Below are 22,329 nucleotides of genomic sequence, written 5' to 3'. Positions count from 1 at the left end.
TCCTCTGTACAAATCCAAAACAAAAGCCACAAAAACTTCTAAGACAAAGAAAACATGGACAATAGACAAAAGAAATATTCATTTCACCCTTTGCAAGTTATATCCATGACTCCTGGCACCCCTTTCGTGATCCCCTACGCGAACTGAATCCTGGAGACCCAGCACAGCGGCCCGAGCATCACTGAGCATCACGGAGCAGCTGCCACTCCCTCACCTGGCCGGCATAATGCTCTACCTCCTCTGCCCTGGCCTGGTACCAGTCCATGACGCTCTCGACTGCAAGCGGGGCTGTCCTGTAGCTCAGCAAGGCAGGCTGTGCAGCATATAAGAATTCACTTTCATCTTGGCGACTTGGCTCAACAACCATTCTGCAACGCACAAGAGGAACAATTAGCAACAGACGGGAATGCTGTGGAAAAAACAAAAATTTTCTAACAGAAAGAAGCAGAGATGGGGTGAGAGCAGGCTACAGAGACAAGGATCATGTATGTAGTGCACATGTATGTGTGTGTGTGTTCTCCTGTACCCGCTAGGTCACTTAGGAGAAATGAGAGTTTTTTAGGATGTTTAATTTATTTTTCCACTAGCTTTCCTGATTTAAAAACCAGAATGGATAATAGATTAAAATAATTGTTCCACAAATCAATCTGAAAGTATTAACAAAATCAAAGTCACCCTGGAAAATCTGGACAGACACACACAGCTGGGAGTCCCACGGCAGGTCTATTAAATCAAAATCACCTGTGATGGCCAGCCAGGCTGAATTTAAGAAACACAGCCCCCAGGGATTCCAACCTGGATTTAGTAAGAAAGCTTGTTCTCAGTGTTCCTAAGAATCAGAGAAAATTCACCTCATTTATGTGATCATACCCTAACTGGGTGCCAGAGTATAGTACTGTACCAACACCTGTACAACACACCTCTACACCAATCCTCATCCTATATGAAAAAGAATGACTTAAGAATAAAGAAGAAAACAGACAAGAAAATAAAGAATGTCTCAGAGCAACAGGCACAGGGATAACAGCATGAGAATCACAAACTGAGTAGTTTTTAATAAGGGCCAATTGCCCTTAGGGAATAAAAGCAGAAAACCAAACTAAGAGATTGCAGGTGGACGAATGGAAAATGTTGTGTTCCACTGGGACATTCATTCCGCCAAAGTGAGCTGGCAGGGCACGACAGGAGCAGTCTGTTGCTAGCACAAGGCACGGGAGACAGAATGCAGTCTGAAGCACAATTCCATCATCGAGCTGTGAAATTGTCTGCAAATTACTTAACTAAAATTAGACAAAGGTTCTTTTTATTCATTTTTTAAAATGATGATAATACAGGGTACTTCAAAAAGTACTCAGAAAATGCATGTTATGATTTGCATAATAGACATAGAACCTCACATGACTACAGCAATAGGTGCTCAATGACTCTCTCTCAAGGTAGCACGTTCTACCTTTACTATCAAATTAGCAAGGTTCTATCCTGATACATCAAAATAAATCTTTAAATTCTATTTTCCTGAACAGGTCTTCAAAGAAGGAGGTACCTTTCTCTGAAGGGAGGAGAGAACCTCCACTTTGACTATGACCGTGTCTGAACAAGGTAAGAGTCGGAGAACTCAAGGGGCTTCCATAGCCTTGGAAACTCATGACTGGTGCATAGGGAGATTACTGATGCCATAAACAGGAGTGTCAATTTGTAAAGTCAACAACAGGAGTCACTGTGCACTTACTCCTCATGTAGGATCTCTGTCCTTAATGTGCTGTACATTGAGGCTTAATGCTATAACGAGTACTCAAACAGTATATTTCACTTTGTGTTTCTATGGAGGTGCAAACTGTTGAAATCTTTACTTAATGTATACTAAACTGATCTTCTGTAAAAAAAAAAAAAAAAAAAAGAAGAAGAAGAAGAAGAAGAAATTATCAATTCCCAACTTGACTCTCACTGGGATTAAACATGACAATAGGTCTGATCTGATTTCATCATCATTTAAAAAATCATCTATTATTTTTCACTTTATGTTTCTGTGTGGTAGCAAACTGTTGAAATCTTTACTTAATGTATACTAAACTGATCTTCTGTATATAACGAGAATTGAAAATGAATCTTAGCCGGCGCCGCGGCTCACTAGGCTAATCCTCCGCCTAGCGGCGCTGGCACACCGGGTTCTAGTCCCGGTCGGGGCGCCGGATTCTGTCCCGGTTGCCCCTCTTCCAGGCCAGCCCTCTGCTGTGGCCAGGGAGTGCAGTGGAGGATGGCCCAGGTGCTTGGGCCCTGCACCCCATGGGAGACCAGGAAAAGCACCTGGCTCCTGGCTCCTGCCATCGGATCAGCGCGGTGCGCCGGCCGCAGCGCGCCGGCCGCGGCGGCCATTGGAGGGTGAACCAACGGCAAAAGGAAGACCTTTCTCTCTGTCTCTCACTCTCACTGTCCACTCTGCCTGTAAAAAAAAAAAAAAAAAAAAAAAAAAAAAAAAAAAGAAAATGAATCTTGATGTGAATGGAAGGGGAGAGGGAGCGGGAAAGGGGAGGGTTGTAGGTGGGAGGGAAGTTATGGGGGGGAAGCCATTGTAATCCATAAGCTGTACTTTGGAAATTTATATTTATTAAATAAAAGTTTTTAAAAAAGGAAATTGTAATTTAAAAAAAAATTCTATTTTCCTATGAACTTTTTGAAGATCTCTCATTCTATATGAAAAATACTGTGAAAATTCAAAATAATGTAAATGCACTGCTTCATTTGTAGTTATTTTTGTACTGGAATTACTGGCAGCTGTGGTATACAACCATAAACAAAGCGCTCAGGAATTCGGCATTTTATCCACATGCCTTAGAAATATACTGTGCTTAGAATCAGCACTGCAGTAAGGCCTCTAATATAATAAGCACCGGACCTGTGGTCAGTCTCCCAGTGCCAGTCACACTGCTGACAGGGAATTCTTCCTGACAGTGCAACATGAAGCCACATCACTGCTCCTAGAATCCTTTAAGTCTGCCCTGCTTCAGCCTGGAAAACCAGCCACCAGCAACTACGAGTTCCCTGGCTGCTTTCTTCAGTTCTTGTCTACTTCCCTCCGGGCACCACCGGCTAGAATCTAACCTCTTTCTCTTTCTGGAAACATGGTTCCCTTTCATTCCAGTGGGCTGCACTGTCAGACCTCATTATTCGGCTGCTCTTTTTCAGTCACCTCTGCTAGAATATTCTCCTCTATCCAATTTTATACTAGCACTTCCAAATGCTTAATCCAACACTCATCACTTCTCTCTCTCTCTCTCTAGGTCTCCCCTTCAACTCTACAAGCAAGTTACCACACACATGTCAACAACTACCACATTGTTTAACTCAGATCTCACCTACAAGCTCATGATCTTCCTACTACGGCAACAGAACTATCTTGCTTAAAACTGAAACCGGTTATAAGGCTCCTATCCGTGCCTTAAATATGTACCTAGGTTGTAAACTGCCTCAGCATTCTCATCCTAACGCCTGTCTCGTGCTGTGTTCTTTCTCAGCATTCGCCCTGTAGATAACTCACGAGCAGCAGCTGTACTGCTGCATCAGCTACTTCTCAAGGACAGGGACACATCTTCAGTACTCCAGAGCCTAGCAGAGGACAGACATAAATCAAACAAATAAACAATAAGATATGGCCTGTACTACTCAATGTTCGCATCGTCTTCAAGTCCCCTTTCCCTCTGTTTATCTTTTCCTGGCTTTAGGAGTCTGGCACAGCAAGATTTGTTCATGCTGTCACTTGCTGTGGTTCACCTGGGAAGAAATGTCCTCCTTCCTCCTACCTACTTGTTAGAATCATAAAAACCCAAAGGCTGAGAACTGGAAGCACCAGTTCTGCCAGGGCTCCCCTGTAAAATGCACTGGGTGAACCAGAAAGAACTGTGGTAACAGGGTCACCACCCCTTCCTCACCACCACACCCACTGGCAGCCACCTCCTACCTTTTCCAATTTATCTACCTCTGCAATCTCTCATTACAATTGGTAAATAAGGGCTTTCAGTTAAATATGGTTTGAATACTATGCATTAAGTTCTCCTTAAATTTCTCCCTGCATATTCCACCAGCAAACAGTAAGATTTCTTTGATAGGAGTTGAGGAGAAACAAGCATTCAAGGGGGCACGGGGGCAGGAAGAATAGGCAGCATGGAACACAAAGAAACTACATCATTATCTTCCACTCTTGGAAGTTAACAGATAAAGGCCAAAACTAAACATAAAGAAAGAAGCACACAATAATGCTAGTCACAGAAACGGAGGCAAACACCAAAGCTTTCCTCTAAAACAACTGAGAGCAGCTGCTGCTGGAGCGTGGGACATGAGGGAAGGCACAAAGGACTATATGGTTTGCTTTTTGCTTTTTAAAAAGCAAGCTTTCTAGAATGTTAACTCATTAAACTATAGTTATTTGCAAATATATACAAGTTTGATAAAAATGAAAACTACATTAAGAACACTTTTTTAAAAGCACACAATAGCAAAAACACAGGAGGACATTCAATTACAATTACACTGAAATTCACTAGAGTGAAAAAAGGAACTAAGAGTTACATATTCTATTAACTCAAGATAGGAAAAATGCAAAGGCACAAAACAGCCATTTGCCCTAGCAGTTAAGACTCCCAAGTTCTGTATCAGAGTACCTGGGGTCAATACCCAGCTCTGGCTCTGGCTCTAGCTTGTTCCTAATGCAGACCCTGGGGAGGAACAGGTTCAAGTGACTGGTTCCTGCCATCCATGTGAGACTTGGATAGAGTTTGCAGCTCCCAGCTTCAGCCCAGCCTGGTCCCATAGGCATGTGGGGAGTGCGTCAGCAGATGAAACATTTCATAACATTTCATAACACTTATATTTATATATAAATATTATATATTTAATATATATTCAATGCAAAGGACAAAAATGAAGGGGAAAAAAATTGAAGGGAAACTGCCAACAGGAAGAAGGCTTCCAAATTTCATTTGCAATGATTACATTACTGGTAAGGACTTTTATTCATCACTTTTTTAAACACAGAAATTAAAAATGCATAGAAAAAAAATCCAATACTCTGAAAAGAACTCTCAAATAAAAACCAGCAATCCCTACACAATCCTCACTGCTACTATCCTTGTCATTAACTACACCATGGTCAAGCATTTAGCTTTCTTTCCATTCTTTACTTCCAAGTGTCTCAACAATGTGCCTGGCAGGACTGTTTCCTGATGAATCTACCTTAGACATTATTCAGTTATCTGAAGTCACAATGATTCACCTTCCCTATACTCTTCCTCTCATTATGAACACATCACCCTCTGGATTAACAACTAATGTTTACATAATAATGATTATCTGAATATCACTTACTACTGAGCCACAGGTAAATTATAATAAACAGTCTGTCTCCAAAAAACATCCTACTTTCCAGAGTTGCTACCTGCCCACTACAGCCTTCTGTCCTCTCCCATGTGCTTATATGTATCCATTGCTGATTTTTTCCAAATTCTATGAAAGAACCATCAATTACAAAATATGCAACATTTGGAAATGCTCAAAGATATCAAATAATGTTTCATTAAAAAAAAAAAAAAAAGTTTGCAAGAAACCTGACTCTGAAAGCTGCCCTGGCTCCTCCAGTATCTGCACTGATTACTCTCCAGGTAGAAGGCAGTGTCGTCAGAGCCTGCCTTCCTCAGACTGGGTTAGAGCCTAGATTTTCTCACCTTACTCTCTCATTTTAATAAAGTGAATCTTGGGGGGGGGGGGGGGGGGGAAGAGTTCCAAGATGGCAGAAGCAGCAGGAAGGTCTGAATCACATGAGGCAAAACTGATATTCAGAAAGCATAGAAACTACACGTCTGAGATAAACCCAGGCATCCAATGAGAACAGAAGAGACAATCCAGGTCCACACCGAAAGAACAAATAGGAAAAACAAAAAACAAAACAAAACAAAATCAGTAGAGGCTTGCACCCGGAGAGGTGAACGCTGGTCCCAGCAAACCAAGTGAGGGGGAAAAGGAGGGTCCATGGAGCTGTGAATAGCAGCGGGAGGGAGTGCTTGGCGATCTGCTTTTGAAGTTCCACATAGAACAAAAATAAATGAGAAAACAGGGAGGTGGCCCAACTCCCCCTTCCACCCACCCTACAGGACCCAAGCCAGCCGGCAGAAGTCATTCTGATCCTTTGTTGTTGTTGTTGTTTTAATTTATTTATTTAGTTTTGGACACGGTCAGGTGGCTGCCTCCCGTGCACGCCCCCCGCAATAGCGGGGGTCACCTCAGCCCCCACCCAGACAGCAAGGGCCACCACAATTCAGAATCCCTTCTTTCTCTATGCAAACTGTATGCCAAGGGAAGCCCTGCCTACCTACAGCTCATACCCACCCACCACCACTGAGAAGTGAGCTGGGCTCCAGTAGGCAGGGGCTCTGTCCACCCACCTGTAACGCACAGACCTATATAGCAGCTCATATCAGAGGAAACTGCGCTCACAGGAAAGACGCCACAGATCAAAGGTGAAGTTCATTAAGCAGTGTGAACTAGTGCCAAACACACCAGGGACTCACACCAGGGCATGCTGCAGCTGTGAGGAGAAGGGCAGATCACACCAAGAGTGGTGAACACCCTTCTCCATCCAGTCAACCAGAGGAGAGTTACAAAGCCCCATGGAGGCCTTAACTTGGATACTTGCTCCACCCTGAAATACTGAACAGAGCACACAGGCCACCCCTAACACGCACATTTGGTACTCCATGAAAGTAAAGATGTCCCACTAAGCTACAAAGAAACAAATCAAATATAAAAGCAACCAAGTTAAAAAAAATACACAAATGCTGAAAAATCAAAGGAAGAAACTTAAATAAGAATAAGAAAGACACTATGAGCCCACCAAAGGAACATTACAACACTTCAATAGTAGAAGATGAAGATGAAGAGATTGAGTATATGTCAGAAAAATAGATTACTTAGAAGCAATCAAAAGCATATTCACGAACTAAATGAAAATTTTTCCCATGAAATTGTGATATTAAAGAGAAATTAGAATTAAAAACTAGAAATGAAGAATTCATTACAACAAATAAAAAAATGCAATGGAAAGTCTTAACAGGGTAGGTGAGACAGAAGAAAGAAATATCAGAGCTAGAAGACAAATTTCTGGAAATTGTACAGTCAGACTGAAAAAAAAAAGAAGAAATTAGAAAACTAAAAAACACTGTTGGAAATCTACAAGATACTATCAAACGAACCAAAGGAGTTACTGAAGGCATGGAGAGAGAGAAAGGAATAAAAGGCCTTTTTAATGAAATAAAACCAGAAAGCTCCCCCAATTTAGAGACAGAAAGGGACATCAACATAGGGGAAGCACACAGAACTCCCAATAGACAGGACCAGAAAAGATCTTCACCACAACACACTGTAGCAAAACTCTCTACAGTAAAACACAAAGAAAAGATTCTAAACTGTGCACCAGATCACATTTAGAGGAACCCCAAATAGACTCACAGCAAATTTCTCATCAAAAACCCTACAGGCTAGGAGAGAATGGCAAGATATATTCGAAGTCTTAAGAGAAAAAAAAAAAAAAAAAAAAACTGTTAACCCAGAATACTGCACCCTGCAAAGCTCTCATTTATGAATGAAGGTGAAATAAACACCTTCCATAACAAACAGAAATTGAAAGAATAGGTAAATACCTGCTCAGCCCTACAAAAGATGCTCAAGAATGTGCTACACACAGAAACACAGAAACAGGAACATCACTACAAAAGAAGGTGAAGGCTGAAAATCGCCCAGAAAAAGCAAAAAGGAAACCCTAAGTAAAAAAACAGGACTATTAATGGAAATATGACAGGGCAAAGTCGATACTTAACAATAGTCACCCTGAATGTAAATGGCCTCAACTCACCAGTTAAAAGACACAGACGGGCTGAATGGATTAAAAAACAAAACCCATCTATTTGCTGCCTACGAGAAACACATCTCATCCACATAGATGCATGCAGACTGAAAGAGAAATGATGGAAAAAGTTAACCCATGCTAACAGAAACCAAAAGAGAGCTGGCGTAGCCATCCTAATACCAGACAAAATAGACTTTACTACAAAAACTATTAAGAGACAAAGAAGGGTACTTTATAATAATTAAGAAACCAATTCAACAGGAAGATTTGACTATTATAAATGTCTATGCACCTAATTACAGGGAACCTGGCTATTTAAAAGTAATGTTAAGGGACTTAAAGAGAGACATAGACTCAAATACAATAGTAATAGGGGACATCAATACTCCACTTTCAGCAATAGACAGATCAACCAGACAGAAAATCAGCAAGGAAACAAGAGTTAATTGACACTATAGAACAAATAGACCGAAGAGATATCTACAGAGCTTTGCATCCTATAGCCACAGAATATACATTCTTCTCTCCAATGCATGGAACTTTCTCTAGGATTGACTACATGCTAGGCCATGAAACAAGTCTCAGGAAATTCAAAAAAAATCGAAGTCACACCATGCATATTCTCTGACCAAAACTGAATAAAATTGGTAATGAATCCCCAGAACATTTGGAAGCACATGAAGACTGAACAACATACTCCAGAACGAACTGTGGGTCATCAAAGAAATCAAGAGAAATCAAAAATCTCTTTGAAACAAATGAAGATGATAATACAACATATCAAAACTTATGGGATACAGCAAAAGCAATGTTAAGAGGAAAGAGTATAGCAATTGGAGCCTACATCAAGAAATTGGAAAGGCAACAAATAAATGAGCTATCAATGCATCTCAAGGACCTACAACAATAACAACAAAACAAATCCAAAACTAGTAGGAGAAAGGAAAAAAATTAAAGAACTCAACAAAATCAAAACCAATAAAAGAATGCAAAAAAAGAAAAATGAAGAACTGGTTTTTTGAAAAAAATAAATAAAATTGGCACACCATTGGCCCAACTAACAAAAAAAAAAGGAGGGAGAAGACCAAAATTAATAAAATCAGAAATGAAACAGGAAATGTAATAACAAATACCACAGAAATAAAAAGAATCATCAGAAGTTACTACAAAGAGCAATATGCCAACAAAATGGGAAACCTAGACGAAATGGATACATTCCTGGGCACTTATGCTCTACCTATATTGAGCACTGAAGACACAGAAAACCTAAACAGACCAATGACCAAGACAGAACTCGAATCAATAAAAAAGACCCTCCCAAAAAAGAAAAGTCCAGGACCAGATGGCTTCACCACTGAATTCTACCAAACATTTAAAGAACTAACTCCCATTCTTTTCAAGTTATTCAAAACAATCTAAAGGGAGGGAATCCTCCCACATTCTTTCTATGAAGCCATCATCACCTTAATTACTAAACCTGAAAAAGATGCAAAGGAGAAAGAGAACTACAGAACAATCTCTCTCTGATGAACACAGAAGCAAAAATACTCAACAAAATACATTCAGTTGAATCCAACAACACATCAGAAAGATCATTTACCTGGATCAAGTGGGATTTATTCCTGGAATGCAGGATTAGTACAACATTCGCAAATCAATCTATGTGATACATCACATTAACAAACTGAAGAACAAGAACCATAAGATTATCTCAATAGATGCAGAGAAAGCATATGAAAAATGCAACACCCTTTCATGATGAAAACTCTAAGCATATTGGGATAGAAGGCACATTTCTCAACACAATCAAGGCAATTTATGAAAAACCCACAGCCAACGTCCTATTGAACATGGAAAAGTTGGAAGCAATCCCACTGAGTTCGGGAACCAGACAAGGGTGTTCACTATCACCACTGCTTCTCAATATAGTCTTGGTCTGGCTAGAAAGCCCACAAGAGCATTTCAGGCATGGAAAGCCAAGACACACTGGAAAAAAATGTTCTACATAAAAGACCTCTGTGGGTGAGAACCTAGTGGAAACAAGATGTCACCAAAGAAGGCTGTACTTTTCTCTAAAGGGAGGAGAGAACTTCCACCTTGCTCATGGTCCTGTCAAGCTAATAGATCCATAAGGCATCTATAGCAGAGGAAGCCCATGTCAAGAGTCTTGGTTGATCACTGATGTCATTCATAAGCGTGTTATTTATAAAATAAACAATAAAAGTCACTGTGAACTAACTTCCCATGCAGGACCTCTGACCCCAACTAATTGTATCATGAGACTAAATAGTAAAATTTGTTCTCAAGAATCACTTCCTTTTAGTGTACTAAATGGAGATTATTATGTCTCATAAGCTAGAATTATATCCAAAAGCTCACAAAACATGTATCATCCTTGGATTGTTCTTTTTTTTTTTTTTTGACAGGCAGAGTGGACAGTGAGAGAGAGAGACAGAGAGAAAGGTCTTCCTTTGCCGCTGGTTCACCCTCCAATGGCCGCCGCTGCAGCCGGCGCACCGCGCTGATCCTGGCAGGAGCCAGGAGCCAGGTGCTTTTCCTGGTCTCCCATGGGGTGCAGGGCCCAAGCACCTGGGCCATCCTCCACTGCACTCCCTGGCCATAGCAGAGAGCTGGCCTGGAAGAGGGGCAACCGGGACAGAATCCGGCGCCCCAACCGGGACTAGAACCCGGTGTGCCGGCGCCGCAAGGTGGAGGATTAGCCTATTGAGCCACGGCGCCGGCTGGATTGTTCTTTAAAAACAAATAAGTTTCTAAAAGTCTAAAAGGAAAGAAGAGGGAGGGAGGAAGGGAAAGGAGGAAGGAAAAAAAAAAAAAAAAAAAAACCTCAAAACTCCACAAAGTCACTTTTGAGGAGCAGTAACATACAACAGCCCTTGTCTAGACTGTTGAAGAACAGTTCTCTTAGGTTTTTTTATTCCATTCTTTCTTTCACCCTGTTTCTTTTTCTTTCTCAGACTAAACAGGAGAGGGAGGAGAAAGGGGGAGGAGTGGGTGGTGGGAGGGTGGGCATGGTGGGAAGAATAACTACGTTCTTAATGTTGTATTTATGAGATACATACAAATAAAATGAATTAATTAATTAACTTTAAAAAAGTAGTAGCTGGAAGGCTCATCCTGGCCTTATTACTCATCTCAGTTGGAAAGCCTCTAGGTTCTCACCACTGGGTATGAAGTTAGCTGTAGGATTTTGTAAATATTCAATAGCAAGTTGCTGAGAGTTTTAAGTCATTATTGGGTTGTGATTTTGCCAAATGCTTTTTCTGTGTCTATTGATATGATCATGTGATTTTTCATCTTCAGCCTGTTTACGTGAGGGATTACATTAAATGATGTCTGATGACAATAAAAATATAAATAAAGTGAATTTTACAATGGCTTCCCGAAATAAGATTTTGAAGCCCATCATTTCATTCTAACCTGTTCTATGCTTAATATTCAAGAACCTAGAGGCTTTTCTAGCTCAATCCACAGGCTCCCTCACTCAATATATGGGTCCAAAAATAAATCTCTGGGCCCATGCAGGGAAAACATGGGAGGAAAGACAGTGGCAGAGCACATGCAGGAGGTAAGGGTGCAGGATTCCAGATATTCATCATAATTGCTTTCAGCCCCATGTATCTTCTACCCTCTTCAGCAGCCCCTGATGCCTCCACATTCTCTGGCATTCCAAGGAAAATCTTACAAAAAATAAAACTGAACCAAGAACAAAACCGCAGGCTTACCATGATGTGTTTACATGAAAGACCGAAAGAGAATACCTCAAAACAAAAACAGTTGCAGTAGAAATTGCTGATGAAACAATCACTTGCAGAATAATTCATGTGAAGCATTTAACAATTCCCATTAAAGATTTTTTAATTCAGTCAAGAGTATGTTTCAAAAACCTCACCTAAGCTCTCCAAATCAAGGAAGCCAACAAATAAGGAACCATAGGTCATACATCCCTCTCCCTAGGCCATGATTCACCCAACCCACAAAGAAACGAAGGTGCCTCTTGCTGGCTCATACTGACCTGCACTCCAGCTCCTCACACCAATCTTTAGCTCGGTGTCTACGTTCATGCCAAGGAATGATCATCAAGGAATCACCATTAAAACTTAAATTTAAAAAAAAAGAAAAAAAATAAAGTTTAAAATACACAATACCTCAATGACTAGCTACACAAGAAATATTTTGCATAAAATATTACTATAACCTTCATGTAAAAAATTTGAAGTGGTTCATGATGCATTTTTTATATAGCAAGTGAATACCACATGGCTGATTTCATTTGAATCCTAAAATAGCTCAGAAAGAAAAGGAAAATCACAAAGAATCTGGCAAGCAATTGAAGGAAGTCAAGGTACATGTTCATTTACACATTTGGAAACATCCCCAAGAGGCTGTATTATATGTACATTCTTCATACCAACAGAAATGATCTCTTGCCCCAAAAGCTTACAGCGTAGAGCAGCACAGTCTAATAGTATTTCCTGTGATCACAGACAGGGTCTACATCTGTGCTATCCAACCTGATTACTAGTTACTTCAACACACAGTAAACAATTGAAATATGGTTACTGATATTAAGAAAATAAACTTCAATTGCATTACATTCTAATTAACGGAGGGACTACCATATTGGATAGCACAGCCCTAATGGACGAATAATAGAAAGAGTGGAGGGATGTTTTTGCAGGGTGAAAATACCTAAAAGAAGACAGAAAGAAAATATAAAGAGACAAAGAAAAGGGCCGATTGGATAAAATGAAGAATGAATCAAAAAGAGAAAGCAAAGTTAAAAACAGTATAATAATACAGTAGAATCAGGAGATAAGGGAAAGAGAAACATCTATCCCAGGCTACACAATCTCTCACACGTGACTTTCTAAAGTGAACAGCCTTAAACACTATCTCTATGGACTCCTATAGCTGTAACATTTAGAAATCTATGAAAACTCAATCATTCTGAATGAAGAATAACATCACATTTTTTAAAAACAAGCTTCAACTGCCTTGCTTTTACAGTATTTTGATAAAAAACCTTTTTTCTCATATTCCTAAATATCAATAGAAATATGTTACTAAAATTTATCATAGCCTCAGAAAAAAATTATACTTTCTTTTACTATCAGTTTATGAAATATGCTTTGCACAGAAATACTTCATAAATGTTTGAAAATTAGGTTGGTGAAGAGATTGGTCTTCATGTAAAAAGTAATAGGAAACCACTGAAGGGTTTTAAAAGAGAAGAGGAAAGCTAATGAGGTCTGGAAGGGGCAGTGATGATTCATCAATCAACTGCACTGCCCTTGCAGTTATTACTGGGGCAAATTATCCAAAGTCAAGGTTCTCCACTAGATACACAAAACAAGTTTATTGTGTAGTATATTAAAAACACAGATTTCTCAGTTAGCATGTAACAGCCTAGCAAACTAAGTACCAGAGACATATTTCTGAAGGAGACTGAATTCACATTTTAAAATTTTTGAATCATTCAGATGATGATTTAGAACAGATGCCACAATCACACTATGTCTTTTGTCACCAAATAAAAAATCTATTTTATTTCCTTTCATGTCAATAACTAATATTTTATCACAGACAAATGAAATGAAAAGTAAGAAAGATAACATTTGGATACAATGATAATGATAATGCTTACTCTTCCAACCTAAGAATAAATTTCAGTAATGAATTGAGGAACAGGGAAAAATAAACTTAGCAAGTTATTATGCCTTTTCAAAATAAAGCAGAAACAGTTCCTTAAGCTACACAAAATGTTTTCTAAGGAATTTTAGAAAAAATGTATCAAAAGAGTTGCATTTTCTATATACAGTATGTAACACATACAAGGGTTTCTACTAAAATAATTAATAATGGTGTGAGACCTGCAGCAAAAGAACATTTCTTTGGTACTTACAGGTTAGAAAATCGTAAGATTTTGTTATCTTTACCAAACAGAAATAGAACTAAGAATGAAATAAGAAAATAAACCTATTTTTACCAAAACATAGTAAGAACAAATTCTGCTCAAAGGTCCACTCTAAGAGTGAAGCCTGAAGAGTTCGGGCTGACAAAAGAATATTTGCTGCATTTTCAGGGTGCAGCGCAAGAGGACTGTTTCTAAATGTGCTGATGACCACTGACATAATAGTGATGGTGTAACAGTATCACTAACACATTGTATATCAACAGTGGTCAGCAACAACAATAGTCCTTAACATGCATTGATCATTTATCGTGGACCAGATGGTATACAATGCTTTTAACAAACAAGATCTCAATACAGCCCTCCCAGTCTTACGGAGGACATATCACTTCCCCCTATTAGAATGAGAAAACTAAGATTTAACTTATCTTGTCAGTCATCATAAGACTACTAAATGACAGAGCCAGAATTTGAACACAATTAAACAGTTACAAACCAAAGCTTACAATTTTAGGTGACATACTATATACGGTTTGAGAGAGAGCCCCAAACCATATTTCCACCCTTGTCCTGCTTCATATGTAAGAGCAACCAGTCACATCATGTACACAGCAAGCAGAAAGTAATTTGAGCCTTCCCAAGATGTAAGACAAACAACCCAGTAAGAACCATTTTCATGCATCTTCAAATGATACATTTAAACTAAAATATATGACTAATAAGTCTGATGAAAATAATGTTTACCAAATATGGCATAATATTATGTCTGAGCACCAAGGTTTACTTAAAAAAATAAATTTAAAACAAACTTTCTAAAAAAGATTTTCTGCTTATTCATTTTCTTATAGGATGCTTTTGCAAAACAAATTATTTTAAACTAAATCTTAGAAGTTTGAATTGCTTCTTATAAATGCATCAAAATTCCTTTCTGAAATAATTAGGTAAAGTTATTAATCAAATATCTGGAAATTACATGTTCCTTTTATAGAACTATTAAAAGTTTGGTCAGTTGAAAATCTTGCATTTCTAAATTTATATAAACACAAAATTAATTACATATACTTTTTAATCTTATTCTTCTACTTTTTCTACTTCGCTCAGCAAGTCTTAAAATTTAAATGTAACATCTTTATTCACAAAAGTAATTACAAGGAAAACTTTGAATCACCTCTTTACAAAATAATGCCACTTTTGTTTAATTTTAGGATTCATTATATTAGAACCTCATTCACTATATTATCCCAAACAATAAACTCCGCCTGTTTCATCTGAAGGTAATAGTTATCTGTCAGCAGGAAAGAAATGAATATAACAAGTTCTATTATATTCAACAATTTTCTCACCAGTCACTTTTCACACTAAATATAAATGTTTTATTTCAAGGAAATTTTATCAAGAACAGACTTCCAAAAAGTTATTTTATTTATGTTCTATGCCTTGGAACAAAAGGCTAAATAGACAGTATATTGCCACTAATTGCCACTTTTTATACACTGACTTTAAGATGTAGAGTTGTATTTATTTCCTTTATTAGTACAGGATAAAATGTTCTGGTAAATAAAAGACAAACAATAATAATAATTTGGGCCTACATGTGTAACCACACTGTGGCTACCAACACTGAAGAAACTGATTTGAAACTCAATGGGAAACTAACTAAAAAGGAATTATCACTCATAATACTAAATTGGAAACAAGCTCTCCAAAGGCATCATTAAGAGTTCTCTTCTGGACCAAGGAGATTCAATTTCATTAATAAATAACTTAGGAAACAAAGCAGAAACTAATAAAATACCAAAACTGATCAGTAGTCACAGATGCTAGCAAATGTGTATAAAAGACAGAAATGACAACAAAAGGTTCCAATATTTGGCTTCTCCTCCTCCCACCACCACCATTACTGGGACTCAGCTATCTCATCTATTTAATAAATACTGTAATATTACATACCCCAATAAGGAGAAGACCAAAGCAAATATTTTCATGAATTCTAGTCTATAATAAAGCGTATGCTCTGTGTCAGAACAGTGACTCCACCCTGCAGAGCTGCGTGACCTTGATGGAGTTATTCAATCTGCCTGTGCCTCTATTTCCTCACTACTGAAATAAAGATACAGAAATATTTACCTCATCTGAGTGTGGGAAAGATCACATTAGTACACACAAAGTCTGCAGAACAGGACCTGGTGCACAGTATCTGTGTAATACAGACTGACCACCACAAAACACCAGCAACAGGGGGAAATACAAGTAACTGGCTGATACTTCAAGATCTACTTCCTGATAAAAACACCAGATTCATCACCATATCGATGGTTAGATTTACAAAGACTACTTAACTACAATAAACTCTGCTTACACCATCCTGGGTAAAATGAAAACAGGCCAACGCAATAACAGTAGTAAGGAAATATGACAAGGGATCGGTACTTAGCACAGTGGTTAAGATACCACTTGGGATACCCGGATCCCATACTGGAGTACCTGGACTCCAGTGCTGGTTGCACTCCAATTCTAGATTCCTGCTGAAACACAGCAGGTTGTTTGTTCTCTGCAACTCACATGGGAGACAAAGATTGAATCCTGGGTTCCTGGCTTTGACTTGGCCCAGCACCACTTACCGCAGGCATCTGGGGAGAGAACCAGCAGAAGAGATGTACCACCCATCCCGCCTTTGAGACAAAAAATATGTACCATCTAAATTTGTCAAATATAAAACTACTGAAATGTAACAATGTTCATCAACGTACATTATAAAACGTAAGCAATATGAGTTTGTAGGACTAATGTATTTTGAACAAAAGAATTAGGAATCCAATGGTTTCGTATCTTGGGCTTAGATTCTTGATCCACTGTGTGTCAATTTTTGTATAGGGTGTAAGATAGGAGTATTGCTTCATACTTCCCCATGCCCAGACCTAACTTTCCCAACACCATTTGCTGAAGACTGTCCTAGCAGCCAACACTGTGGCATAGCAGGTAAAGCCACCGCCTGTGGCACTGGAATCCCATGAGTGCCGGTTTGAGCACCAGTTGCTCCAGTTCCAATCAGCTCCCTGCTGATGTGCCTGGGAAAGCTGCAGAAGATGGCTCAAGTGCTTTGGCCCTGCACCCACGTTGGTAATCCAGAAGAAGCTCCTGGTCTCTGGCTGTTGTAGCTATTTGGGAAGTGAACCAGTGGATGGAAGAACTTTGTCTTTCCCTCTCCCTAACTCTGCTTTTCAAATAAATAAGTCTCTTGAGAGAAAGAGAGAAAGACAGAAAGAGAGAGAGAGAGAGAGAAGGAGGGAGGGAAAGGGAAGGGGAGAGGAACAGGGAGGGGGGAGGGGAGAAGGAGGGGGAGGGTGGGAGAGAGAGGGAGTGAGGGATCATGTCCTCTGCACACAAGGGTAATTTGACTTCTTCCTTTCCAAGTTGTATCCTTTTGATTTCTTTTTCTTGCCTAATGGCTCTGGCTAAAAATTCCAGAAATATGTTAAACAGCAATGGTGAAAGTGGGCTTCCATCTCTGGTTCTGGATCTTAGTGGAAATGCTTCTAACTTTCCTCCATTCAATAAGATGCTGACTGTGGATTCCAATATTTATAATCTGGATGATTCATCTGACATTTATATTTACTTAATCTCATGAAAAATATATATATATATGGTATAGTTCTCATGTTTTCCTGGAGTTCTTTGCTTTTTAATTAATTAATTGGTTATTTGAGAGGTAGAGTTACAGAGAGAGGGAAACACAGAGAAAGGTCTTCATCCAAATGGCAGAGCAGAGCCCATGTGAAGCCAGAAGGCAGGAATCTCTTCCAGGTCTCCCACACAGGCTCACGGGCCCAAGCTCTTGGGCCTCCTTTCTCTGCTTTCACAGGCCATTAGCAGACAGCTGGATGGGAAAAGGAGCAGCCTGGACACAAACCAGCACCCATATGGGAAAGCACCAAAGGCAGATACTTAGCCTACTATGCCACAGCACCGGCCTCCCTAGAGTTCTTATACCTATTTCTTTGTTATTTCCCAATAAAGGGGCCGACGCTGTGGTGCAACAAGTTAAAGCCCCAGCCTACACTGCCAACATCCCATTTGGATTCCGGTTCTAGTGCTGGCTGCTTCACATCTGATCCAGTTCCCTGCTAATGCGCCTGTGAGAGCAGCGGAGGATAGCTCAAGTCCTCGGGCCCCTGCACCCACCCACATGCGAGACCCGGAAGGAGTGCCTGGCTTTGTGTCAGTCACTCCATCTGTTGTGGCCATCTGGGGAGTGGGCCAGAGGATGGAGGATCTCTTTCTCAGTCTCTACCTCTCTCTGTAACTCTTTCAAATAAATAAAATAAATCTTTAAAAAAAATTCCTAATATTTTTTCTTCTCACTCTTTGCATCCATTACAACACCCAATCGTATTACATATGGCAATAATATATGAATAATTTTAACTAAATCTTTATAAATGCATTATCTCATTTAATGGTTGTCATTTAATGATCAACCACAAATATCCATTAAGTTTGCAGATAAGTAAACCACAGGAACTCAAAAGGTATTTCTAAGGAGTGAATGATCAACAGAAACAGATCCATTTTTATTCAAGAATCAACATCATCAAAATGTCCATTCTCCCAAAAGCAATTTATAGATTCAGTGGGATATCCAAGTGCAGTGAACAGTATGAGGATTAGGATGGTATGGCCATGTTTCCGACTGAAGGCCTTTGCTCCTTCTAGTACGCCACACTACCACCTTTCCACATCAGTACATGGCAGTAGCAAGTCATGCGATTCCCACATTTATACGTCATGAGTACTTTTGCTTAGTTTTTATGGACAGTATTTAAACTTTGTGAATTTTATTTATTTATTTTAAAGGTAGCATTACAGAAAGAGGGAGGCAGAGACAGAGAGATATTGGGCATTGCCTAAAATAGTTTCTAACAACATGGCACCTGGCGAATGTTCAGGGGGTGTGTTTGCGGCCTCTGCGGTTAAGTCATGCGAGATCAGACCACCTGCAGGGATAGGTCCGCTTTAGTTCCAGACACGTGGACAGTGCATGATCCCTATATGCCCCTGTGCGTGGTCCACCCACGCCTGCATGACCTTTTTGCTGATTGGCTCCCCTACCGCGCATGTGTTTCGTAAGCTTTATAAGCCTGAACACTTCCTCAATAAAGTAGTTCCTGCTTCAACAGAACTCACCGGTGCTTGCCACAGTGTGCTTGACCCGTCGACCTTACCTCTCCCATTCGCCTTGTCAGGGAGTGCTTGTACTGTCCCCTGCTGGTCAGAGGCCAGTCTCAGGCTTAAGACCCCAACAGAGAAAGGTCTTCCATCCACTGGTTCACTCCACAAATGGCTGCAACCACCTGAGCTGGGCCGATGCAAAGCCAGGAGCCAGGAGCTTCTTTCAGGTCTCCCACACAGGAGCAGGGGCCCAAGGACTTGCAGCCATCTTTCACTGCTTTCCCAGGCCATAGCAGAGAGCTGGATCAGAAGTGGAACAGCCGGGACTAGAACCGGCGCACATAGGGATGCCTGCGCCACAAGCAGAGGCTTAGTCCATTCCGCCACAGCACCAGCCCCCAGTATTTAAACTTTTAAAAGAAATGGGTATACACAGAGGTCAAGAAATATCTTAAGATAATGCATAGATTTATCTATAAAATATGAATTTGATTGAACAGAATTTTTTCTTATTCCAAATACAATGTTTAAACAGGCTTGCCTGTATCAAAAATTGGAGACAGTATCACACTGGGTTATTTATATGTTAATTAAATATAGTGTGATATGGACACACTGCTGTTACAGACAAGTATTTACATATTAATGAAATCTAGATGGTCAAATACACTGCCTGCTTAAAAAGAATTATAGGCAGTATTTCCCTGAAGCAACTCCACCACTCAGAAGATGTTACAATCTACTTAAGGATCACATGTTCTGAAATTATTGGTCAGGGTATCTTTAGAAGAAAATGAATAATGAAAAAAAAACTCATCTGTATGAAAACAGCATCACTTTGCATCACTGTGTAATACTGAATCTAGTAAAAGGGAAACATACCAGTAAAAAAATTAAACTACCCTCTTAAAGACTTTTAAATTTCAAATAAAAACATGAATTTTAAATATTAAACCACATCAAAAGCATTGAACAAGTTACATCCACACTAAAATAAACAGGCAATTAAAATTATTTGCTAAAATAATTCCCTAATAAATTCCCATATTTCACTAATGGCTCTCAAATATTTTGCCCTAAGGTAAGATAATCCCTTTTCAACTTCTCTCATGAATATGCTGTGAGAACTTCAGGTGAAACATAAAATTGGATTGGAAACTAAAAAACAAAAGGTGCATACTCAATCAGGAAATGTTTGTTAAATAACAGCAAATAAGTAATTACTCATTATACCTTCCTTTCTTTGGCACTCTTCAGAGTACCTGACACCTAACAATGGCAGGATCAGCGTGCTTCCAAGGCCCAGAATAATTACTCTGAAATTAAATTCACTTCCACCCTCTTAATCAGAGAAATTATCCTAACTATACTTTTTCCTTTTAGGTAAACAGGAAGACAAGAACTAATTCAATCAAGAACTGAAATGCCCCCCTGTGCCAGGAGACATGCAAACCAATTATCCACCCCCTCATCCCATCCCTTCCCACCCACCACGCCCCCCGCCCCAATCCTACTCCCTGACAATGGAGGAGAGTCTGTCTTTCTTTCCTCATCCAACCACCTGCAACTTCCTGGTCTACAGAACTGCCAACAGACTGGTTCTGCAAAGATTCTGCAGAGTCCTCTCTACTGACAGTCAACTCAGAAGGCCAATACCTACTGCAAGCCCAAAATACAAAGCCTTGTAATTGTTCTTTGCTCACAGCAGCTCAGAAACAAACCAATGGAATTGAATTTTTATTAGGTAACCAATCAGCTTTTCATTTTAAAGGGAAAAGAAACACTCATGTTTCCCTTAAGAATCAAACCAAATCAAATCAAATAAAAGCTTATACAATGTCCCAGTCTTTCTATAATTATTTCATTATTCAGCCTACAGTTTAGGTGATACTTCATTATAATGACAAAATTTCAGGAAGACTAGAATATCTAATAAAATTGCTTTTGAAATATTTCAAGGAAGAAGAAGGAATATATATGACCAAGACTGGGATACATAAAAACCTAAGAAACTAGAGAATCATACTTGTTTATTGGAAATCCTGTCCACTAATTCAGTGTCAACTAACAAATTAATTGGGAACATATTACTGCACTCCCTGAACAAATAATATGATATTGCTGAGTAGATAAACAGCTTTGTATTAAATATTTCTTCATACTACTCTTTCCTATTCAAACTTCCCAACATAAGAAATATAATTTTCAAAGCCTATCTACAAACTTTCCTCTTGCAAGGCCTTCCTGATTTATCTCCTTTGCAACGGAAAGTAATCACTCCCATCTCTAAACCTATCTATATTCCTCATATAACACACATATTTTAATTTTATGGTGGCTACACCTATACTTCCCTATTACATTATAATTTATCTGTAGACAGAAAACCAACATCTCATTCAAATTTGTATCAACCTATTCAATCTAATATGATGCCTTTATATAAAACTCAAGTTTTCTCTAAATTTATTGAAATACACAAAATCTTATGACTCATATACCTTCTTTAACCTTGCTTTCAATAAAGATACAGTAGTACAAAACAATTTAGAAATACTTTAATTTTTAAATTAAAAGTTTATAGGTATTCAAGATAAAGTTATAAATTTCACTCAAAAAAGTTAAGATCCAAAAGTAAGTATGTTTTGCAAGAAACATTAATATACTCCTTATGGGAGATAACCTTCTGGAATATCCATAAAACTATGAAACTAAGCAAATGGTGCTTGATTATGGGAGCATCTTCTATTGCTTGTCAGGGCAAAAAAAGACACAACAAAACAAAACACCAAAAATAATTTACCTTCTGAATTAAAAGCTGCCTAGAATTAACTCTGATTGTACTAAAGAAGATAAAGTTATTTCATTTCAGAAAAACCATAAACTAATGTAAATTATCAAAATATCATCTCTTTGAAACTGAAAGTATAAAGTATAGAAAAACAGACTTTTATCTACTTTCTAATTTTGAAGAACTGAAATAAAGTCAAGTGATCTTTTTAAAGGTAAATTCTTTATAAATGATTTAAGTAGTAAGTTAAATCAATCACATGTGTTCTCTTAGGGATTTTTAACAAAATACATGTTTGTGCTTTGCCTTTATGGCATATATGTTATGTTGTTGTAATAACAGGAAAAGTCTCCCTGTTTGCCTATTCAAATAAAAAGAAGTATGAAAGTACTAGGGCCGGCGCCGCAGCTCACTAGGCTAATCCTCCGCCTTGCGGCGCCTGCACACCAGGTTCTAGTCCCGGTCAGGGCGCCGGATTCTGTCCCGGTTGCCCCTCTTCCAGGCCAGCTCTCTGCTGTGGCCCGGGAGTGCAGTGGAGGATGG

The 22,329-nt window shown here is 39.0% G+C and overlaps 1 protein-coding gene across 4 annotated transcripts in view; it reads right to left on the bottom strand.

Moving 5' to 3' along the window:
- Window positions 1–22,329, bottom strand: part of NBAS (NBAS subunit of NRZ tethering complex) — a 461,789-nt gene that overhangs the window by 299,910 nt on the left and 139,550 nt on the right. For all 4 annotated transcript variants that reach the window (XM_070069748.1, XM_070069749.1, XM_070069751.1 and 1 more), the window contains exons 22-23: window positions 11,925–12,008; window positions 215–368 (exon numbers count right to left, since the gene is read on the bottom strand). In XM_070069748.1, the coding sequence (XP_069925849.1) occupies window positions 215–368; window positions 11,925–12,008 (238 nt within the window). The remainder of the gene's footprint in view (window positions 1–214; window positions 369–11,924; window positions 12,009–22,329) is intronic.

Source organism: Oryctolagus cuniculus, chromosome 2, assembly GCF_964237555.1.
Source record: "Oryctolagus cuniculus chromosome 2, mOryCun1.1, whole genome shotgun sequence".
NCBI lineage: Eukaryota > Metazoa > Chordata > Mammalia > Lagomorpha > Leporidae > Oryctolagus > Oryctolagus cuniculus.
Note: the sequence above shows the minus strand (reverse complement) of the source record. Positions and strands in the feature narration are given on the sequence as shown.